The sequence below is a fragment of the Cynocephalus volans genome, chromosome 2 (genome assembly GCF_027409185.1).
Source record: "Cynocephalus volans isolate mCynVol1 chromosome 2, mCynVol1.pri, whole genome shotgun sequence".
Lineage (NCBI taxonomy): Eukaryota > Metazoa > Chordata > Mammalia > Dermoptera > Cynocephalidae > Cynocephalus > Cynocephalus volans.
In genome coordinates, this window is record NC_084461.1 from 159,654,456 (window position 1) to 159,676,775 (window position 22,320).

At 46.2% G+C, this 22,320-nt stretch overlaps 2 protein-coding genes across 4 annotated transcripts in view; both read right to left on the bottom strand.

The window, feature by feature from the left end:
• Positions 1–9,313, bottom strand: part of TBC1D9B (TBC1 domain family member 9B) — a 48,743-nt gene extending 39,430 nt beyond the window's left edge. For all 3 annotated transcript variants that reach the window (XM_063085568.1, XM_063085567.1, XM_063085566.1), the window contains exons 1-3: positions 9,131–9,313; positions 5,890–6,000; positions 283–401 (exon numbers count right to left, since the gene is read on the bottom strand). In XM_063085568.1, coding sequence (XP_062941638.1) covers positions 283–401; positions 5,890–6,000; positions 9,131–9,248 — 348 coding nt within the window. In that variant the 5' untranslated portion in view covers positions 9,249–9,313. The remainder of the gene's footprint in view (positions 1–282; positions 402–5,889; positions 6,001–9,130) is intronic.
• A 12,287-nt stretch (positions 9,314–21,600) lies between these two features.
• The window catches only part of RNF130 (ring finger protein 130), a 115,844-nt gene continuing 115,124 nt past the window's right edge, over positions 21,601–22,320 (bottom strand). Inside the window, exon 8 of the mRNA XM_063086396.1 lies at positions 21,601–21,725. Coding sequence (XP_062942466.1) covers positions 21,616–21,725 — 110 coding nt within the window. The 3' untranslated portion in view covers positions 21,601–21,615. The remainder of the gene's footprint in view (positions 21,726–22,320) is intronic.

Below are 22,320 nucleotides of genomic sequence, written 5' to 3' on the forward strand. Positions count from 1 at the left end.
TCTGCATATTTGTTCTAAGGCACTTTGCACGGAATAGAAACTCTGAACTAAGCTTCCGTCAGACTCCAGTGGCCAGCCAGGCTAAGAAGGGGTCTTCACGGGCAATGGGTTCAACTGCCCCTTTCAATTCCAAGAGCATGAGAGCTGACACTTCACTTTCCATCTCTGTGAAATGGGGATAAAATGTGCACCGTGTTGTTGGAAGATGAGATAAGATAATATCAGTGAACACTGCCAGCCAGAGAAGGGGAGTGAGAACTGTTAGCTGAATGTAAACCTTACATGTATCTTGCCCTTGACGAAGGTGGTGATATCTTCCTCATTGTCGAAGATGGACAGCGTCTGGAGCAAGTTATTTTCCAGCCATTCCCAGTGTTTTGTGATCTCTTTGCGGGAAGAACCTAAGAGAGGTTTGATGAAGTAAAGAAACATAAAATTGTCAGACCCTAAACACAAATCCAAAGAAGAGCAATTAAAATGCGGGACCTAGGGGGCTGGCCAGTTAGCTCAGTTGGCTAGAGCACAGTGTTAAAACACCAAGGTCAAAGATTCGGATCCCCTTACTGGCCAGCAGCGGGGGAAAAAATGGGAGACCTAATTTGCTATATTCAAGTGACTAGAATCTTCAATCTGCTTACTCTCTTCTTTCTTAAACTTTATGTATATGTATATAACAAAAGTAACAAATGGTCCTGGTAAAAAAAATAATAAAAAAAAAAATTGAGGCAGAATCACAGAGTCTTTTGGGAGATAATGCGTCCACCCTTCACTTATGCCAAGAGTCATAGTAGTTTTCTACATGGCCTCCTAGAAAGTCTAGGCATCTGCAAGTTTGCTAACTTCCAAAGACTTGAAAGGACTTAACTTGACCTTTGATATACATGTGATTAATCAGACACAGTCAGACTTTGTATAAGTGACTCCAGCTCTCTGCTGAGAATTCAGTTATGCACAGATGCCAGCTGGAGCTTCCTGTAGGACTCCAGGCCCCCACTGGCTGCTCTCCTGCTGGGCAGCTGAGTAGCCACCATGCCTCTCTTCAGCTTCTTCTGGCTGGCCCTCTCCCCTAATTCCTGCCCCGCCTAGGAGATGGTCCCATTTCCTCTGGAAATGGAAAAACCTAGAGAAGGCAGCATAACACCACTCCCAAAGGGCAGGAGAACTGTTTGCTCCCATGAAGGAATTGAGAAAGGGGCCCCAGGAGGAGAAGCAAAGGGATGAGTGAAGTTCTCTGCCTAGCCTGGCTCCCCCAACCCCCAGCACCACATCTTTTGGGGTTTTGCATGTGCTTGGCATGGGGTTTGCACTCAAGAACTGTTTTCTGAATGAATGAACACAGAGATAAGAAGAGTGAACACTCTGCATCCTTCTTAGCTGTTCTGGGGTGGGACAGTCTATGGACTGTGAGGCCCCAGAAGGCCCCCACACAACTGGCATGCAGGGAGACTTGGGCAAAAAACGAGTCCATTGTGACCGTGAACCATTTTTGCTGGGGTGCCTGATCCCCGGCCACCACGTGCTTCTGTACCTGAGTCTTCCACCAGGTGAAGACTCAGCCCTAACCCCTCCATGCCAGCTGAGTTGGTCCCCCTACCGCTTCCAGCCCACAGCACCTGCTCACTGCTCTGTCACAGCCTGGCCGGTCTTGGTTAGGGTTGATTTGTTTATTTCTTTACATCTGCTCAAGCGGCTCACCAACCTCACAAGCAATTCTACAGGAGAGATCCTCCCCTGATGGGCCAAGGGAGGATGCTCATGTGAAAACAACTAAACCTGGATTTACATGGCTTATGGTAAGTCATAACAAGTGATCAAAATTATCTCCTGAAAGTCCCTTAAATCATCCATAAATTTCTTTTATCTTTTCCCCTTCATTTTTCTTTGGATGTCTATTACGGCTCCTTTCCCTTGTGCATGTAAGCTAAGGTCTAGTTGGTAGGGGAAGGGATTTCTTTTTCTCTCTCTGTCCTTGTGCCAAGATTCCACAGCTGAATTCAGAAGTTAAATTTATATCTGATGTAACTCTACTGTATCATTTGCTTTTACACATACTGTCCTGGCAAACTGAAACAGAAGAAATCTCCTCTGCCTGTGTGGATCTATATCTGAACTTTTAAATTTAAAGTTTACATATATGCATTTAAAAGAATTACTAGTTAAAAGTAACTCAATCTTCATCTACTATGAAGGAAACACAAACTATGCCATTTCTATGCTAGATACGAGAAATAAAATGAATATACTAGCTAATTAGATTATTAAGTTCTACTTCTGTTTTCAAAATTTTCCCTGGATTATCTTATTTCATTCTTAGAAAACTTTGGAGACAGGTACCATTATTTTCATTTTACAGGATGAAGCTGAGGCACAGAGATATTACATAGGTTACCCAAGATCAAACAGCTGATAAATGACCAAACTAGAATTCTAACCCAGACTGCCTGGCTGCAAAGCTCACTCTCACCCTTGGGAGCTCCCCATCTAATGGGAGAGACTTCAGTGTACAAGTGCTGGTAGAGACATGTCAAGTCTAGAGGAGTAGAAGGAAGGGTGGATACATGGGTCTGGGGAATCTGGGAAGGTTTTCGTAGGAGGTGACATCCATGTGGGTTCTTAACAGAGTACCAGGAGGGGTGTGGTTGGGAATTTCAGGCCCTGCAAGTGTGTGGTTTGGCTGCAGGCCAGGTTATCAGCTGGGGAGGGGGAGTCCAGAAATGGAGGCAGGCAGACCCCTGGAAGTCCTTAAGTACCAGGCTAAGGGGGTTGGGATTCGATGGGTATTTGTTGGCAGGACCACGTCTAGTTTTGGTGAGTTGCTTCTGCAGCCCGGCCTGGCTGGTAGAGGAGGGTGGCATGGGCGGAGGCCAGGTCAGGGCTGGTGGTCTGGCAGGAGTAGGGCAAGGCCAGTTGTGTGGCGTGAGGCTAAGGATAGGGCCTCTGCAGTGTGGCCAGGTCTCTCCCCAGCACCAGGCCCACTGCGACCAAAGGGATCCCCCTCTACCCTGCCACGCACTTCTCTCCCCAGGGCGGGGCTGCTCTCACTGCTGCCGGCCCCTCTCGATCTGCTCCCCAAGAAAGAATACCAGAGAGACAGAAAAATCTTGAGGGCCCACTTTAAAGTGCTTCACCTTCTCATGGCCCAGGCACACACCAGCCTTCCTAAACTCTGCTCAAGGATGGCCCCTACTCTACAGAAGTCGCTCTCTCCTGTGGGCAAATCCTCACTGCCCCCCAGCACCCCACTCAGACTCTGGAATCCAGAGATCTGGGGTCATGCTAGGCTTCTCTGTGTGGCCTTGGGCAAACTCAACTTTCTAGCTCTTATTAAGTTTATTCAGTCATACAAAGGGAGAAAGAACGCTGATGTTGAGGGCGTCCGTGAGGAGGAGACAGCAACTGGGGCAGAGTGCCCAGCTGGTAAGTGGAAGGTGTTCCAGGTTGCTGTCTGCCCTGTACTTTTAGTCTTGCTCCCCTCTTGAAGCTGGGGTCCAGCTATGAGGTCTACAAACTTCTGAGTCTTGTCATCTTTTCTCAGGCCTCCAAGGAAAACCATTATTCTAGAAGACAATGACACTGGCTTCTAGTCCAGACAGGTATTCAGCACAGCTGTTATGAGCAGGTGCTCTGGGTCTGAACAGCAGCTCTTTGTGACTTCAGGCAGACTACTTAACCCCTCTGGGCCAATGTCTGCTCATCTTCAAAACAGAGAAGACCAAAGTACTTATGCCTTCTGGAGTTGCTGGGAGGTCCAGGTAAGTGCCTGGCACACTGGGAGTGCTGTCTGTCAGCTATGACTGTCATTTTATCAGAGCAACCTCAGTCCAGCTGGTGCCCACTGAAAGAGGACCTCTTCCTGAACTCTTGGAAGGGTGGGTGCACTTCCTCCTAGGAGGACAGCTACAGTGGATTCTCATTATTCACATTTATATTCTACAAAGTCCCTCAAACAATGTAGGGAATACTGAACCATTACCCCGCGGGAAATACAAGATTAGATTCCTTTGAGCCTCCAATCACAACACTGTCGATAACTGATCAGTACATAACTTTGTCTTATGTGTGTTTCTATATAAAGACACCTTATTTAATATACGAGGGTACACCTTGTTTAATATACAAATTCATGGAAAAATTCATATAATCTTTTAATTCTATTTTTCCACGAAATTTTTGAAGTACCTTGTATCTTGCTGATTCATTAACATTGAACTCACAAAGGCACTGTAACTCATGCCTGAACAAAGCTTACTGAACACAAGTATTTTCTCTTTAAGACACACCACAGCCTTCTTGACATAGGAACACTAGACAGCGCTCAGCACTAGGCTTGAGGGCCATTTTAAACAGCAAAATCTATCCAGAATATACAAGGAACTCAACAACTTAACAGTAAAAAAACCCCAAAAAACCCAATTAAAAGATGAGCAAAGGAGTTGAATAGGTATTTCTCAAAAGAAGATATATGAATGGCCAACACCTGAAAAAATGCTCAGTATCACTCAGCATTAGGGAAATGTAAATCAAAGCCACACTGAGATATCATCTCACCCTTGGTAGACTGGCTATTATCACAAAAAGACAGAGAATAACAAATGCCAGAGAAGATGCAGAGAAACGGGAACCCTCTTAATGGTTGGTGGGACTGTAAATTGGTGTAGCCGTTATGGAAAATGGTACAGTTTCCTCAAACAGCTACCGAAAGAACTGTCATACAATCCAGCAATCCCACTGCTGGGTATATACCCGAAGGAATGGAAATCATCATGTTGAAGGGATACCTGTACTCCCGTGTTTATTGCAGCTCTAGTTATAATAGCCAAGAGTTGGAACCAACCTGAATGTCCATTGTTGGATGACTAGATAAAGAAAATGTGGTACATGTACACAATGGAATACTACTCTACCATAAAAGAGAATGAAATTCTGCCATTGGCAGCAACATGGATTAACTTGGAGAAAATTATGTTAAGTGAAATAAGCCAGGCACAGAAAGAGAAATACCACATGTTCCTCACTCATAAGTGGGAACTGAAAAAATAAACAAATAGATGAAAAAAGAAAGATAAAACAATCACAATACGCTGAACTTTCAAAAGGAGAAGAGCAGAATTGAGGTTACCAAAGGTGGGAATGGGGGAGGCAGGGTAAGGGCGAACTTGGTAAAGGGCCACAAAACTTTGTATTTAATGTACTAATTATCCTGATTTGAGCATCACATATCACACACAGGTACTGATATTCAACGTTGTACCCCACAGATATGTACAATCGTTACAATAAAAAAATAAACAGCAAAATCAACAAAAAGCACAAAAATGTGAAAAATGTGGCACTAAGAGACTGAAAAGGACACTTGTTTACAGAATGAGCTGAAACAAGAAGGCAGTGTGTCACCTTGTTCCACCTCAGCTGGGGACATGTGTGTCCGGTGACTCATATTGTTTCCCATCTTGCACACAGACATGTCCATGAAAGTCTCCAAGTGACCATGAAGGTGCCTAGAGTACTGATTTGGGGGTTACAAATAAGTTTTAGTGAGTAGGTGAATTTGAACATATGGAATCCTTGCACAATGAGGCTGGTTGTATCCGCCTTGAGAAAAGGTGAGTGTGAAAATGTGGACACTGCCCAATCCCGAGCCTGAGCCCTCACTGGCATGCAGAGCTCCATGGGGCTGTCCTCTGCCTGCCCTGTTCCGTGGACAGCGGGATTGCCATCCTACTCTGGAAGTTATGGCTCCTCTGCTTTCCTCTTGCTGGTCGGTGCTGTGCTGTGCTGTCTGAATGAGAGCAACACTGCCCAGGAAAGCAGCTGCCTGTCGCCTCCCTCCCAGGTGGGACCACTCCAAGGTAGAACCCGCCCAGCACCTCACATGACTCGGGCACCTACCGCATGCCACTGTCCAGTAGACTTGCGAGTCCTGGGTCTGGTGCAGGATGCGGTAAGGGGCCACACGGGCGCTGGAGTCCAGCACCACATCCAGGGTGCCCACGAGAAGACCTGGGAGCAGGGCAGAGAGATGTGCAGGGTGAAGGGAGGGCCGCACTGAAAGGCACCTGAAGGCTGAGCCTGGCTGGAGGCAGCCAGATGGTGACACTGCCTGAATGTCCCAGCCCAGGGAAGGAAACATACCCCAAATCACCCTCACGGTCAAATAGCTTCTTTTTCTCCAAAGGCAGCCTTCAGCCAGTTTCTGATTCCTCCCAAAAAATCCCCTCCTCCTTCTTCCTGGAAGCATCAGCTTCCTCTCCTGTCTCAGAAACACTTGCAGACAGGGGCAGAAGCACGTTTTATGGGGCCCAAAGCTTAAACAATTCTGAGAGGCCCTCTTTAAGAATACAAAATTGGCTCAAAAACAAGTATTTCTTTAGAATGAGAAAGTACAACAGTTAAAAATTAAAATAAAAAGAACAATACACATAACACAATATGTTTTATTAACTGCCAGACACATGTCCCCAAATACATGTTCCCTGACATTTTTGGCTGTGTACTCTGATCACTTCTTCACAGGACAATGATTTTGTAATACCATTTTACATATCAAGAACAGAATGATAATGTATTTCTTCTGCTTCGAATCATAAATTTTTTATTATTGAAAGTTTAAGGAAGTTTCTTCCACCCTCAAAAGTCATGACTGAAAAGGACATGTAAAAATTTGGGAAAATATTGATCCAGCTTTTTTCATCTCTGAAGTGTTTAAAGGCATTGCAAGTGTTCCTTCTCATCACTTATACCCTTTGGATTGATGACATACATTAGCCAGTTTGTGGTAATGCTATCTTTGTCAGTGTCACTATATCTGGACAAATCAGCAGCAAATATGTATCTTTTACCATTATTTAACTCCTCTTCATTAATTGAATTATCAAGCAATCCAAAAACCTGTTCATTGTCCCTATTTGAAATTTTTTTCTTCCTTTTAATGAAGTGCTGCTTTTGGTATGATCTGAAAATATTTTGTTACCATTTTCCTGTTGATTACAGAACAATTTCTATTGATTTTATTACTGGACTTTAGCACTTTTGTTTCACAGTCTATTAATTTTTAATATGATTTTTTTTCTCCAGTCTTTAATAAAATGAATGATTACAAAAGAAGGTATTCTTTATATACATCCAAATCAGGAATTTGTAATTTCTCACTTGTTTTATTGAAATGTTCTAAAACATCTCTCTAAATTATAGTTAAAGGGGCATATTCAAGTTTTATCAGCATTTGGAATACATCTTTTTTCACTGTTCATGTTGGGATTTCTCTTCTAGTCTTGGAAATTTTATTTTAGAGTTTCTAAACTGTTGGCATATTCACATTGCAAGACCTGAAAGCTTCTTAATGGGCCGACCATCCACATCATCCTTGCTTTTTAATAAAAAGTCCAGGTTGGCATTTTTTAAAAAATGGCTTGATTAAAACCACATCACTGACTTTTCCTTTCCTGAGGAGACAGTGCCCAGGAGACCATGATGTCTGATAGAACTGACAGAACAAGGAAGGCCACAGCAGAGGCCACAGCAGGATGCACCAAACTTAGCTGGGTAGGTGGGATGGGGTGGGCAGTGTTCAAGGAACGGTTCCCTGGAGGGACACTGGGAGCTCAGTCTTGGGGGACGTGAAGAGATGAGTGAGGTGGAAAGGAGAAGAGCCCCAGAAGAGCCATCTCCGAATAGGAAGTGGGTGTATGGAGGCATAGCTGCACCTGCACCCACTGGTCCGCTGAGATGATCTCCATAAACGTGCCTGTGCAAGCTCTTCAAGCACTCCAGCTAAATGTGACACACACACTGGCACACTGGTGCAACAACAGGTGTTGGTCACAAGGAGCCTTGCTTTCCTCAGTGAACTTGCAGTAGCTTTGAGGCTGACCACTGCACTCTCCAAGGCGGCAGGTGTCTAATTCCCACTGAACCACTCGGTCCAGGAGGCAGGTCCAGTGTCGGCTCTCATGACCCGTGAGGCCTATTGGGAGGTATCCCAAAACGCTGAAGGGACACTAAGTTTTCTTGGAAACAGTACAGTCTCTTCCACACTAAGAGGTGTGGCCCAGGAGGGGCGGCTGAGTTCACTCACTGGAAGCCTCCATCTGCCCCTGGCAGGACTATATCAGCTTCTAACATTGAAATCCAGGACATTCCACAGAAAATTCTCTTGATAAATAGGAAGATCTGGCAACACAGGGTTCATATTCCTGTAGGGCAACAACTGGCACCCCGAGGAGCACAAGCACTGGTGTCTCTCTCAGGGACAGCCCTGAGCCTGACCCAGCTCTGCTCTTGCAGTGCTGGGCAGAGACCCTGGAGGGGCCTTGGAAACACCTGCGGAGGGAATGCCCAGTGGATGTCCACTGGACTCCACAAGCCACACAACTCCAGGAGGTGCCCACTGCAGTCTTGTCCTGTGAGTTGTGGTGCCCAGATCCTCAAAGGGCACTTTGGCTAGTGCCCCTTTACTGACGACCTATAACCGACGACCAAGGCCGTGGGTCGTTAACTGTGATGGCACAAGAAACCGGAAAGGTGGGCGAAGAGAAGCTGCAGGAATGGGGGCTGCGGCCAGCGGCAGCTCCGGGGACCCTGGATCTTGCTAAAAGGGCAATCTTCGGTGAGTTGAAAATGAAGAAGGGGGCCAAAGAAAACCTGTGCTGGTGTCACTTAACCTCTCAGAGGCGCTTGGGAAAACAGGCGGAGGAAGAGGACTGGGAGATCTCGCTGGCTTGCAGCTGTGAAATCCCACTCCAGGACACTGCACACGTCTCGGCAAAGCACCCCGAAGCTCGGGGGCACCGAATCCGGGCAGGCGCCCCTGCCAGTCTTCACCTGGCCGCTCACGGTCCACCTAACGAGGGCGCGCCTGCCTTCCTCGTGCTCCCACCCTCCGGCAGGTCCTCCCCTGGCGCCCCGCGGCCCCGCCCCCGCCCCTCCCAGCTCCCGGGTCCTCATCTCACACCCTAGGCCCGGTCCCCGCCTCGCGCCCCCGGCCTCTCCGCGCGCGCTGAGTGCGTGTCCGCGGCGACGCGTCGAGGCCGGCCCGTCTCGCGCCCGTGGGTCCCGGGCCCGCCGCCCGGCGCGTCCTCCCCGCCGGGCCCGCCGCGGCGCCCACAGGCCCGGCCGCTCGCGCGCCTCTCACCCGTGAGGCCGCCGCCCTTGCCGTGGCCCCGGCGCCGCTGCAGCACGAAGAAGGGGTTGGCCCGCTCCGTCACCCACAGCGCGTTGGCCACCAGCACCTCTTCCGGGCCCAGCCACATCGCGGGGCCGCTCGCACCCGGCGGAGGCCCGCGAGGCGGAAGCGCCCGCAGCCGTCGCCGCGCCGGAGCCGAGCGGGCGGGGCGGGGCCGGGTCGGGCGGCGCCCCCTGGCGGGCGCCCGGCGCTCACAGGACGCGGCCCTGGGCCTGCCGGGCGCGCGCAGGCCTCCCCGGGCCGGGTTTCGCCCGCCGGACCCCGCCCCGCCCCGGGCCTTGGCCTCCGGCCTGGGCCCGGCCGCGTCCGCAGCCCCTGGCCCTTCTCGGCGAGGCCCTGGGGCTGCAGCCTGGTCTTCGAGGAGCGGTCCAGCCCCGGATTCACGGGCCTCTCTGCCCGGAACCACCCAGTCAACAGACTGGGGGAACTGGTTGTGCGGAGAGCAGGGCCCCTGACGTTTTGTGCAAACCTGCCCAGAGTTTGGGGGAAATGTAAAGAAAGAGTGTTTGGAGATACGCTTTTGTCTGATTGGGTAATGCAACCGTCTGCATATTGCAAAGGGCGTCTAGAAAAGGGTTAGCAGTTACTCATGATTCCCAGAATTCTGACACTTGGGCCTAAGACGAGAAGAATCTTAAAGAGCTGAGGATGACAGGTTGTCAGGGAGCCCTGAGGCAGGCAGCGTCCTCAGAAATCGGTGCAGTCCCCTCACCTGACAGATGGGCAGAACACCCCCCCGCCCCCAGTCCAAACACCTGCCTTCTGAATGAAAGGGGGCTGTTAAATCCTTTTGGGACAACAGGCGTAAATTCCCGTGCCAGCTGGGCTGTGGGGTCACCCTGCTGGCCTGAGCCCCTACTAGGATCAAGCAGGAGAAGGAGGGAAAGGGGCACAGTAGAATCATCCCCGGAGGCTTGAGCTGGTTTCGAGTCTTAGTATGGTAGATATAGATAGATATATATGGTTGACAGCCGGAGTGATTGAATAGTCTTGTTAACTTGATACCCTGAATCAACTTTCAAGATGCAGAGGCTGGGTTTCTTTATGACCTTGGAAGCTGAAACTGATGTCATGATGCTCTCTAGAGAGAAATCTGCCCTCAAGAATTTGGAAGTACTTAACACTGAAAGGAGGTAAAATGCTTTGTTCGTTCATTCCAGTGGTTCTCAAACTTGAGCATGCATTAGGCTCACCTGCAGAGCTGGGCCCCACCCCAGAGTATCTGCATTTCTAACAAGGTCCTGGGGGAGGTGATGCTGCTGACCTGGAGACCACACTTTGAGAACTATTCTCTTACCACAATTTGTTTTTGTTCTTGTTTTTTTGGTGGCTGGCAGGTATACGGATCCGAACCCTTGACTTTGGTGTTATTAACTCTGCGCCGTAACCAACTGAGCTAAGTGGCCAGCCTGAGAACTATTCTTTATAGAAGGAAATATACAAACATTTATTGAGCACTTATGATGTGCCAAGCCTACTTTTAAAAGATTTTCTGCGATATAATTTACATTCCATAAAATTCACCTGTTTAAAGTGCAGAATTTAGTGGTTTTTGGTATATTCGTCCAGAACATTTTCATTACCTCAAAAAGAAACCCCTTACACATTAAGCTGTCGCTCCCCAGCTCTCCTTCCTCTCTGTGGGAGGAGAGTCACCTGGCAGATGGTAACCACCAATCTACTTCTGTCTCTATAGATTTGCCCATTCTGGACATTTCATATAAATGGAATAATACAGCATGTGGCCTTTTGTGTCTGGCTTCTTTCACTTACCATAATGTGTTCAAGATCCATCCATGTTGTAGCATGTATCGGCACTTTATTCCTTTTTATAGCTGAATAACATTCGATGATATAGATGTGCCACACATTGTTTATTCATTCTTCAGTTGATGAACATTTGAGTTGTTTCCCCTTTTTGGCTGTTATGAATAATGTTACCATGAACATTTGCATACAACTTTTTGTGTGACCGTGTTTTTAATTCTCTTGGGTATATATCTAGGAGTGCTATTGTTGCGTCATGTGGTAAAGCTATGTGGTAGAGCTTTTTGAGCACCCACCAAAATGTTCTCCAAAGCAGCTGTGCCACCTCCCATTCCCACCAGCAATATATGAGGGTTCCAGTTTCTCCATATCTCCTCAACACTTGTTATTGTCTGTCTTTTTTATTATAGCCATTTCCAGAAGGTATGATGTGATAGCTCATTGTGGCTTGGATTTGTATTTCCTTAATGACTGATGGTGTTGAGCATCTTTTCATGTGCTTGTTGGTCATCTGTATATTTTTTCTGGAGGAATGTCTACTCATATCTTTTTCCCATTCTTAAATTGGGTTATTTGTCTTTTTATTTTTGAGTTGTAAGAGTTCTTTATATATTCTGGATACTAGACCGTTATTGGATATATGATATTAAGCCTACTTCATACATTATTTTAAATCTAATTTCCACACATCAATTCTATGAGGTAGGTATTTTATGACCTATATTTTAGAAATAACAAAACAAATCTAGACAGGTATAATGACTTGCCAAGCTCACACTAGTATGTGGCAGAGGTGGCACTAACACCCAGACCTTTCTGGCTCCAACTCTTTTCTATCTGTATTGGATATCTGCTGCTTTTGTCCCAATATCCACTTCTTTCTGTGCAGCATCATGATTTTGCTGTGGGAACCATGCCTTAGAACCCTCAGCTCCTGTCTTGCAGGTGGAGTTGAAAGTACTCCTGTGCTGTAGAAGTGGAGCTCATGCTGGCAGAGGCAATCAGAGCAGACTATCTCTGTGATCACAGCATCTGGCTCAGTGACGGCTGTGTGCCTCCAACCAAGCCAATCAGAGACCAGGAGATGCCATTCTGACCTGGGCTCCCTCCTGGGGAAGTAGACCAGCTCTTGTGCCGATGGGTTTACCACCACACTGAGCCTGAGAATGGAGATTACCTGGAGGAAGCAAATGTGGCAAATGTGTCATGGTGTCAATGTTTGAGGACCAAATCACACAACACCCGACACAGACATACCCCTGGACATTTAGCTTTTGGGAACCACTACATTCTCCCTTTTCTCTGGCTAGTTTTGTTTAGGTTTTCTGTCACTTGAGAGTCCTCACTGATACAAGTTACCACCAACAGTACTCCATGTGTCCAAAACAGCTTTTTCAATAGGTTTTTATTGAAATGGTTATATTAGCAAATCCTGCACATACAGGTATACACTATTGGCATATAGGTATATACCGTACAATTTCTCTACTTAATTATACTTACATCAACTACATGGACCTAGGAGTTGTGCTGCCCAGAACATTTCAAAGTTTTGATAAATCTGATTGTCAAGAAATCAGCTTACATTCTATTTGCAGGTATTTGTGTTCTAGACTAGATAACTCCCTTTACAGTGAGTCCCAAATTGAGCGACTAATCAATTTTGCTTCTCAAATATTTGATGTGTGTTTTTTCTGGCATGAGCTATACAATGGTGAATTAAAATTCAAGTGCATAGTTTCCCTTTGATCCCTCAAGGTGGAAAATAAGTCATTTGCCACATGTGGCTTCCCACACCCCCAAATTACCTGTGCTATAGTTAGAAAAATAGTTTTGTATGCTATCCTCTGAGATGTTGTGCATAGTTAGCAGGAACCCAGGGTAAGAGGGGCTCTCGGAATGACCCAAATATGAAAGGGGTAACTTTAATCTTTATATGAGTATAAAAGCTACTGAGGGTCAAAAATCACTGTGAAATATGTGGCCTAGGATTTGGACCAATTCCGTCTCTTATACGGAAACAGGACTTTTCTATTAGCTGATGGTGTTCTTCATACCCCAAACATCATTTCCTAACTTGGAGTCTTTTCCAGTTTTTGTAATCACACTGGTCAAGATTTCTTAGAACTATTGCCACTCTGGAGTGGATCCTGCTTCCCTTTCTCAGCTTAGGACACAAGATTCTGGCCCCAAGCACCAGGCAAGGAAGGCCCCTCTGGCTGGGTTAGGGGCTGGGCTGTCAGGGAGGATGAATGGAGACAGCACCTTCAACACTCCTCTCCAAGATGACTCCTGTCATCTCAGGTTGGGCACTCAGCAAAGGTGCTGGGACCTGAGACTGGACCACATCTAGTAACCTGGTCCACACAGCAGGGCCAGCAGTCAGCAACCTTTCTGCTATAAGAATAGTTTACTCACCCGAAGGAAAAGAAATTGCCTGGGATGTCATATTCTACCTAACTCCACCCTCCTACTTTTTAAAAAGTAAATATCTTGGTTCAGTATCTCCCAGTTATTAGAAAAGTCCTTTAATGTCACATAGTGTAAATATACCTGTACTTAATTGGGGATAATTCCAAAAACAAATTAGAATTTATTTTATGTTGGGTTAAATTTGTAAAAAACAGCTCAGAACAATCACCTGTAACTCTCGATAGTTGCCAGTAGCTGTAAAAAGAGGTGGAGAGAAAAGGTGGTGATCTGCTGACAGGGGTAAGGAGCTAATGAAGGCCACGTCAGGCCTGCCTGGTGACCAGGTGCCCCGTCCTCATGCACATGCCTACCCAACAAGTGGAGTTGAGTGGACTGGTGAGAAACGAGCCATTTCAGCCCATCACTAAATGGCTCCGGAACCTGGAAATCTGTGTCTCAGGGGATGGAGGGTCCACTAAGAAGAGCGTGCTGATGATGTCCTCCAGCTCTCTTGTCCACAGAAGGAGAACGTGCATGGTTTATCGAGGTACTTCCTGTGCTGAGCTAGGCTGCCACCCTCAGCTCCAGCATGGAACTTTGGCAGCTGCTGCTGGGCCACCAGCAATGCATTCCCAGGGCTTGCTGTTTTGTAGAAAGGCACTCCTCCCTCTCAGGCTGCCAAACCAGATCTGTGACCCCTCAAGCCTCTGTCTTTCATGGTATGTGCATGTGTAGAAGTCAACAGGAGGAACTAAGGAAGTCCAGGGCAGAGGTCTGAGTGACTCCAGCAGCACTGAATCCTTCTGAAAGTTTAATACTCAAGTTGCATAAAGTTCAAAGGCTTTTTTCCTTTTTGCCTTAACGTATCTTCCTTTTTCCCCAAGTCAGAGTGAAGAAAACGAAAAAATGGCTTGAGCCTAGGGTGAACTGCAGGAAAGGAAACCCCAGATAAGTCCCAACTGGGAGACTGGGTGGTCCCCACAGGGTCTTTGTGGAACCATCACAGCTAAGTCTTGGGCATAGAAGTGTTGCCCTTTTAGCAGCCAAGGCTGATGGTGCCCTTTCCCTTCAGGGTCACTGAAGGCTGGTGGGGTCACAGCGCTGGAGAATGCAGGTATACCCATAAGAAAGAGGGTGAACCTCCTGACTCCACTGATGCCCCAAGGAGCTCTATAGCTACAAGGGGCATCCTGACCCCTATCCTCAGCCCCTTTTACCCAGACCTCAAGAGGCCAGTATGATCTGGAGATATGGAGCCCCAGCCACTTGGGGACATGACCCCTGAGAGAAACACTCTTTCCCCCATGTACAAACTCAGGGGCTGCTGCACGTTTTGCTTTTACTGCTATTTTGCCGGACAGTAAGGAAAGCACAATTCCATGTAGCAAACACAGGCACCTTATCCTCTGTCGATTTCTTTCTGTATTTTATCTGATGTTACAATACTTAAGATATATAAGGGGTTTTCCCAGTCCTTCTGCAAGGAGCTTAACCACATCCAAGGTTATTACGTGAACATGTATACTGTAACTCAACATTAACCTTTTTCCCAGTGGGCTAAAATGAGGATGTGTCAAAGCTTTGGAATGATTTACCAACAAGACCAAAATAAAAGAACTCCACACTCCTCATCTGCAACCATTGCCTTAAAATCTGGCAAAGGAAGGCACTTATTTTAAGCTGTGTCATAGTAGTCACTCTTGCTCTTATCTCCCCACATTCCCTTAGAATGGCAGGGAATTCTGAGTTTAATCACATTAAACTCTGTTTCTGGATGAGACTGAATACAGGAGAGTGAGAGCCAGTTGCTCTGCCTTTCTTGAATAGGGAACTATATTCAATAGTTTTTCTAAATTGGCTGTCTTCAGTAGCTCCTTCTGTCCATACCTTAAATGTTGGTGTCCCCAGGGCTTTAGGCAATTGCAGCCCCACTCTGGCTTCCACCAGCATCTGAACTAAGGGAACTGCACACCTGGTGGACACCCACTCCAGGAGATGCTAACTCCGGTGGCATGCACATGTGTGTGTGTGCCTTGTCGAGGTGACTCCTGACACTAACATCACCTCCTTGTGTTCCTATCCTAGAGCAGAACCACTGCCTAAATAACAAAGGCTGACAGCAAGAGAACGCTTGTTCTTCCATTAAAATCAGTTTTGTCTAGCATGCAGATCAATGAAAGCTTTAGATGTGAGGGATAATAAAAATATGAGAGGAGCTTATGAAGCCCGTAGGAAATGTTGAGCTGGTAAAGTTCAGTAATCTTATTATTTTTTTTTTTTACTACCTTTCTAACTGCATCTTTTGGCAGCTGGCAAGTGCAGTCTCAGCCACGGTCCAGACTGGTGTTCAGGAAAGTGCCTCATGGGTGTCCCTATGGGCCAGGCCTGAGGACCACCAGAGAAGCTGGAGATGGAGCCTATCTTTGAAAGCAAGGCTCACTGGATCTTGTGAGGAGTTTTTAATGCCTAGTCATAGAGCCTGTCTTCCTCCAAGGAGGGCAGAGGCAGGCAGCCCTGAACAGGCATGCTCACCACCACCCCCTGCAACCTCCAGCCTGGCCCTCCTACAGAGGAAGCCCTGGCTGTTGTCTGGCCAGCCGCCTCTCCCTGAAGTAAAAGGAGAGGAGGGCGGTAGTGGATTGAATTATGTCCCCCCCCAAACTCCCTGAAGCTTGAATTGTGTCCCCCAAGTTTTACATATTAGAAACTTGCCCCCAACTGTTACTGTTAAGAGGGTGGGAAATCTTATTATGGTAATTGAAAGGTAGAGCCTTGAAGAGGTGGTTGGATTGTAGGACCATAAAGTAGTGAATGGATTAAAAATGGTCATCAGGGGTGTGGTTGTGAGGGCTTTAAAAGAAGAGGAGAGTCTGTCTCTCTTGCTCACTCTGCTCTCTCTGCTTCCACCATCTTGCAATGTGACACCCCTGGGTCACTGTTGCCACCACCAGATGGACTTTGGACTCCCTAGCCTCAGAAACTGTAAGCAATACTTTTCATTTTCTTTATAAATCACCCAGTTTCAGGTATTCTTTTATAAGCAACAAAATGGACTAATACAAGGGCTATTGGCAGTTCCTCCCTTAGGACATGAAAAATCACCAAAGCTTAAGCATGTACATTTTTTTTTTTTTTCCTTTTTTTCAAGCATGTACATTTTAATTGTCACAACCCAACTCCCAGCAGGTGTCTTGGCTGCTGCAGACCCACTCCACATGCATCCTGTAGCACATGCCAATGCTCTGCACCCAGCTTCCCCTGGGCACAGGATGTAGGCGGTATGGGAGGAAGAGGCTGGAGACAGGCCCAGCTTGGAGCAGGCCTCCAGAGGCATGGAGGATCTGCAGTGTAAATTGCTCACTCCTGGACCCCTTCCTTTCTTCAGATAGTACCCCCCAACTACCACCCAGGAAAATGATGACTAATAACCACTGTTGGTGGTAGGACTTGCAAGAACTGAGATACTCATTTGCTGTGGAAGAAACACCTCTCTGCACCCCCAACCATGCCTGCAACAGTCAATACACTGTGCTTCCTGAGCTTCTAAGAGACAGGGGTACCCATGGTGAGAAGTATGTCCTCACATGACTGGCCTAGCAAGCAGCCCTGGCTGTCCCTATTCCCTGCCGCAGTCCTTGGGGTGACTCAGACTTAACTTCCCCTCTGCATAGTTGCTAGTAAAGAGGCTGTTATTTGGGGTAAAAAATGCCATCCTACCTATTCTCAAAGCATATGACCTTGATGGATGCTATGGTTTGAACGTGTCCTTCAAAGTTCGTGTGTTGGAAACTTAATCTCCAATGCAATAGTGTTGAGCAGTGGGACCTTTAAGAAGTGATTAGGTCATGAGGGGTCTGTGTCATGTGGGATGACAGAGCAAGAAGGCTCTCATTAGATGTAGGCATCTCCAACTTGGACTTCCCAGACTCCAGAACTGTAATATATTTCTATTGTTTATAAATTACCCAGTCTCAGGTATTCTGTTGCTATACATAATAGATTAAGACAGGAAATGTACCAGAAGTGAGGCTGTTGCTGCAATCAATACTTGAAAATGTGGAAGCAGCTTTGGAACCTGGTAATGGGTACAGGCTGGGAAAATTTGGAGGAATAGGCTTGAAAAGCCTAGGTTGCCATAAATGAAGCATTATAAGGGCAACTGAGGTGAGGGCACAGAAGAGAAGAAACATAGGGAAATTCTGGAACTTTTTAGAGAATACTTAAATGATCATGATCAGAATGTTGATAGAAATATGGAAGGTAAAGGCCATTCTGATGAGGTCTCAGTCGAAAATGAAGAACAAGGTTTGGAAATGAGCAAAGGCTATCTATCCTTGTTATACAGTTGCAAAGATCTTGGCAGAACTGTATCCATGTTCTAGGGCTTTCTGGAAGGCAGAAGTTAAGAATGATCAACTAGGACATTTGGCAGAAGAAATATCTAAGCAGCAAAGCATTCAAGGTGCTGCATGACTTCTTTTGGCCACTTCCAGTAAAATGAGAGAAGAGAGAAATGATTTAAAGATGGAATTTATAAATAAACGGAAAGCAGAATAGAAAGATTTGGAAAACTCTCAGCCTAACCATGTAAAGAATAAAAAAGCATGTTTGGAGGAGAATATTAAGGTTGTGGCCAAGTGACTGTTTGCTAAAGAGGTTAACATGGATAGAAGGAAGCCAGGTTCTATTCAAGACAGTGGAAAAGTGATCCTGAAGGCATTTCAGAGATCTTTGAGGCAAGCTAGGACCTTGAAGGCAAGGTTTCCAGAGAGGCATCTGTGGGACCTCAGTATTCACCGCCCAGGGCCACCTTGGGACACTGCTCCCCACATTCCAGCACAGTGCTCCTCAGCCACCCCAGCCATAGCTCAAGCAGGCCCAGGTCTGGCTTGACCTGCTGCTCTGAAAGGCACAAGCCATAAACCTTGGCAACCTTCCTGTAGTGCTAATTCTGCAAGCATGCAGAATGCAAGAGTTGTGGGGCCATGGAAGCCTCCACCTAGATTTCAAAGGATATTATAGACAACCTGGGGGCCCAGGCACAGACTTCTCACAGGTGTGGGGACACTATAGAGAGTACCCACTAGGACAATGCCTAGTGGAACTGTGAGAGTGAGGCAGCCCCTGAGACCACAGAACTATAGGGCCATCAGCATGCAACTCCAGCCTGGGAAAGCTGCAGGAATGAGACTCTAACCCACGAGAGCTGCTGGGTGGACTGAGCCTAGCAAATCTGTAGGGGTGGGCTGCCTGAAGCCTTGGGGGTGCAACCTCTGCCCCAGTGAGCCCAGGATGAGGGACACAGAGTCAAAGGAGATCATCTTCTAGCTTTAAGACTTAATGTTGTTTCCCCTGTTGGTTTTTGAACTTACTTGGGACCAGTTACCTCTTTCTTCTTGCCTATTTCTCCCTTTTGAAATGGAAATGTCTATCCTATGCCTGTCCCACAGGCTCATAGCTGGAGACAAATTTACCTTTGGATGCATCATGCCTTGAGTCTTACCCCTATATGACTCAGAAGAGACTCTGTACTTTTGAGTTGGTGCTATAACGAGTTAAGACTTTGGGGCTACTGGAATGGAAAGAGTGCATTTTGCATGTGAGTAGAACATAAATTTGGGGGGTCAGGGGCAGAATGCTATGTTTGAATGTATCCCCCAAAGTTCATGTATTGGAAACCTAATCCCCAATACAACAGTGTTGAGAGTTGGAACCTTTAAGAGGAGACTGGGTCATGAGGGTTCTGTCCTCGTGTATTGATTAATCCCCTTATTTTGGGAGTGGATTAGTTGTTGTGGGAGTGGGTTCTGATTAAAGGATGAATTCAACTCCCTTCCCCCCTCTCTCTCATACACATGCTCTCTTTCCCTTCCACCATGCAGTGACACAGCAGGAAGGCCCTTGCCAGACACAGAGTTCTCGACTTGGACTTCCCAGCCTCTAGAGCTGTAAAAGATAAGTTTCTATTGTTTATAAATTACCCTGTCTCAGGTACTCTGTTATAGCAACACATAACAAACTAAGACAATGGAGAAGTTAGTGTCCCTCCTAATAAAGACAGAACATTCTGTAGCTGAGCCAGAAAGTGGCCCTGATTTTCAGGAAAAGGATGTCAAGCTGGGATCTGGAGCACTATTCTGAGTAATTCCCCTGTAGGAAATGCCTCCTTGGTTATCCTACAGTAAACATGTGCCCCAGATTTCCCAGGAATTCAAATATTGTATTAATAGAAAGATTTTAGGGACCTGTATTTTGATTTCTTCTCAAGTAGTTTCATTCCTTTTCACTAAAGTGAAATTTAGTCTCAAGTGCAATTTAATATGTATGCTTTTGTAAGACTGTACAAGTCAGAAGTAAATGCTACATTGGTATCTGAATTTTGGTTCTGGAAAACAAGGTTGTGGTATGGACAACATGGCAATAATCAGAACAGGTACTCTTCTCTGTCAGATGAACCAAACCAAACACAAATGCAGTGCATGTCTAAAACCTCTGGCAAACTGAGTTCTAATCTCTTTGAGACACATTCACTCACTGAGAACCTGGTGGAGCAAACCTGACTTTCTGAACAATGCTGTCTTGAAACTGTTTATCAAAAATATTTTGTAGAGTACAAAGACTATAAACAGGAAAAAACCAAACTAAAGCCCTTGATAACAGGTAAAAAACGAAAGCTGATAAGACCTTAAAAATCTTCACTGTTACAGTCTCAAGTTATTAAAAACAAAATGCTGCTGCTCATTCTGCAGTGACATTCCTAAAGGCTGTCACCATTCGGTTCTCTGAGGATTTTTGTTTTGAACACACTCGTGTCTGAGGCATCTTAGCAACACATTACAAGAAAAGATGCTGTTAAAGAGAAGCCACACATGGAAAAACGGCAAGTGTTCATTTCAAACTTACCGTCTACAGAGTCAATAAAAATAACAGGGCAGGGAGATTCAGGTGTCTGTTTGATTTGCTGTCAAATCTAACGCCAGGCATATGGAGACTAAAATTTCCTCCTCACAACAAGGATCTGAATGCCTTTACACCTCTACATAGCTTATATTAATAAGGAGAAGCAGACTCAACTATGGCATGTCCTTTTGCAAAAAGGATGGGTAGATTTGTTTTATAAATTTGCTCATCATGGTTCTGTGCTGGGGTTACTTGTAATATACAAGTTTCTCATCATGTTAACTTGATGTCATCCCAGATGTGTGGAAAGAGCACATGTGCCCCCTATGCCACCACGCTGGCTACGTCCTTTGCTGTAAGCCTGGCTGGCAGTGCTCCTGTGCTTTCTTTAGGTTGATGCTGAGGCCGGTGGGAGGGGACTGGGTTGGACCAATGAAGACTGAAGAGGGGTGCTTATCTGATATGTAGCAGCACAAAGGTGGTTTGGTCTTCTAAATAAAACATTGAAAATTATTCTGATTTTGACAACTGCTGGCCGTGCCCCCTAAGAAGAGTGTGCCCAGAGAGACTGCTGGGCTGGGCTCCTGGTGCCACCTCCTCATACACACACCTCAGTGATTGCCAGGTAGACAAGTCCACATGCTGTGGGGTTAGGGGGGTCTTCAGTGTTTTAGTGGTTACAGAAACACTTGTCACCTCATGTCATGCTCAACACGGAGGCTGGAAAATGACAATGCGGATGACCACCTGTCCCATGCACAGGCCCCAGCCCTGTGCTCTGGTACGAAATAGGGTGGTCAGAGTCTCAGAGGAGGTACAAAAGGCAAGGCTTTCTCTCAGCCCCCTTAAGAAAGAGGCCTTTTAACTGGACGAGGAGTAAGAGGCAGAGGAAAACACAGGGCAGGTGAAGGAGCAGTGTCTTGCGCTTGCCATTGGGAAGAAGCTTCACCTGCAGGCTTGAGTACACATTGTACATGGGGATCACAAAAAGTATTTTAAAAAATCCCAACTCCATCCTGACACAGACTAGCACGTGATTGTTCAGAGACACATTTGCAATGCTACGTTAACCCCAGGTCCCCACGTCTTCTCTGGAAACAGCCGGGCTTTTTGGGCACCCACATCCAGTGGCCAGCTTTGGGCGGGTTTTTGGTACCATGAGGCTCACATAGGCAGTAATGCTGTCCTCAAAGCCTCACCTCAGAGGAACTTTGCAATTTAACTCTGAACCCCAACCTGTGCCTGAAAGCACCACCACTCTTCCAAAATGGATGCTGACAGAAGAATACAAAATAAGAAAGGTGATCATAAATCAAATCACAAAAGAAGTGACCCCAACAGCCCATTTTTAAAAATCAGGTTTTGTTCTCATCATACATGTCCAAAGAAGGTTCGATTGTGGAGAATTCACTTTCATACACCAGGCTTCGAGGGGATAAAGAGTTTCGATGAAAGAAGTGACCACCTGAAAAAAGAACAAGAAAAAGAGACATTTAATAGGTCATCAGGTCCATGTTCCCCTCAGAGCTTAGAAGAAAGAATGTATGTTATCTTAAAAGCGTCACATTTTCTCAAATATCTCCTTTGTTTTGGGCTCTTGTAATTAAAGAAATGAAAAAATATGTATATAGGAATCTCTCAACGTAAGCACACTTTAAATATGTAAGTCCCAGTGTCAGGATTCCCAAGAGATTAACCACAGGAGCTCTTCAAAGCAAAAGCTCCCTGGTGCTCTTAAAAAGATTCTACTTACAAATTTGTAATTTTCCCCTTCTTCCACCTGAGCATCTGTTCTGGATGGACCCTGGGGGTGGGGGTGGGGGTGGGCACAGAGCCCCTTCCGCAGATGGGCAGACCAGGGATTGTGATTTGGAGGCTCTGATGATACATTTAAAAGCTTTTATTTATATACAAGTTATACCTTCATATGGTTTAATTAATTCCATGTGTATTAAGACCAGTAATCTCGTTTCCCTTTCTCAGAGATAGCCACTTTAAGCTGATTCTTAATATTTACCTCCATGTCTCTAAATAATATATGTATCTGTTGACCCTAAATT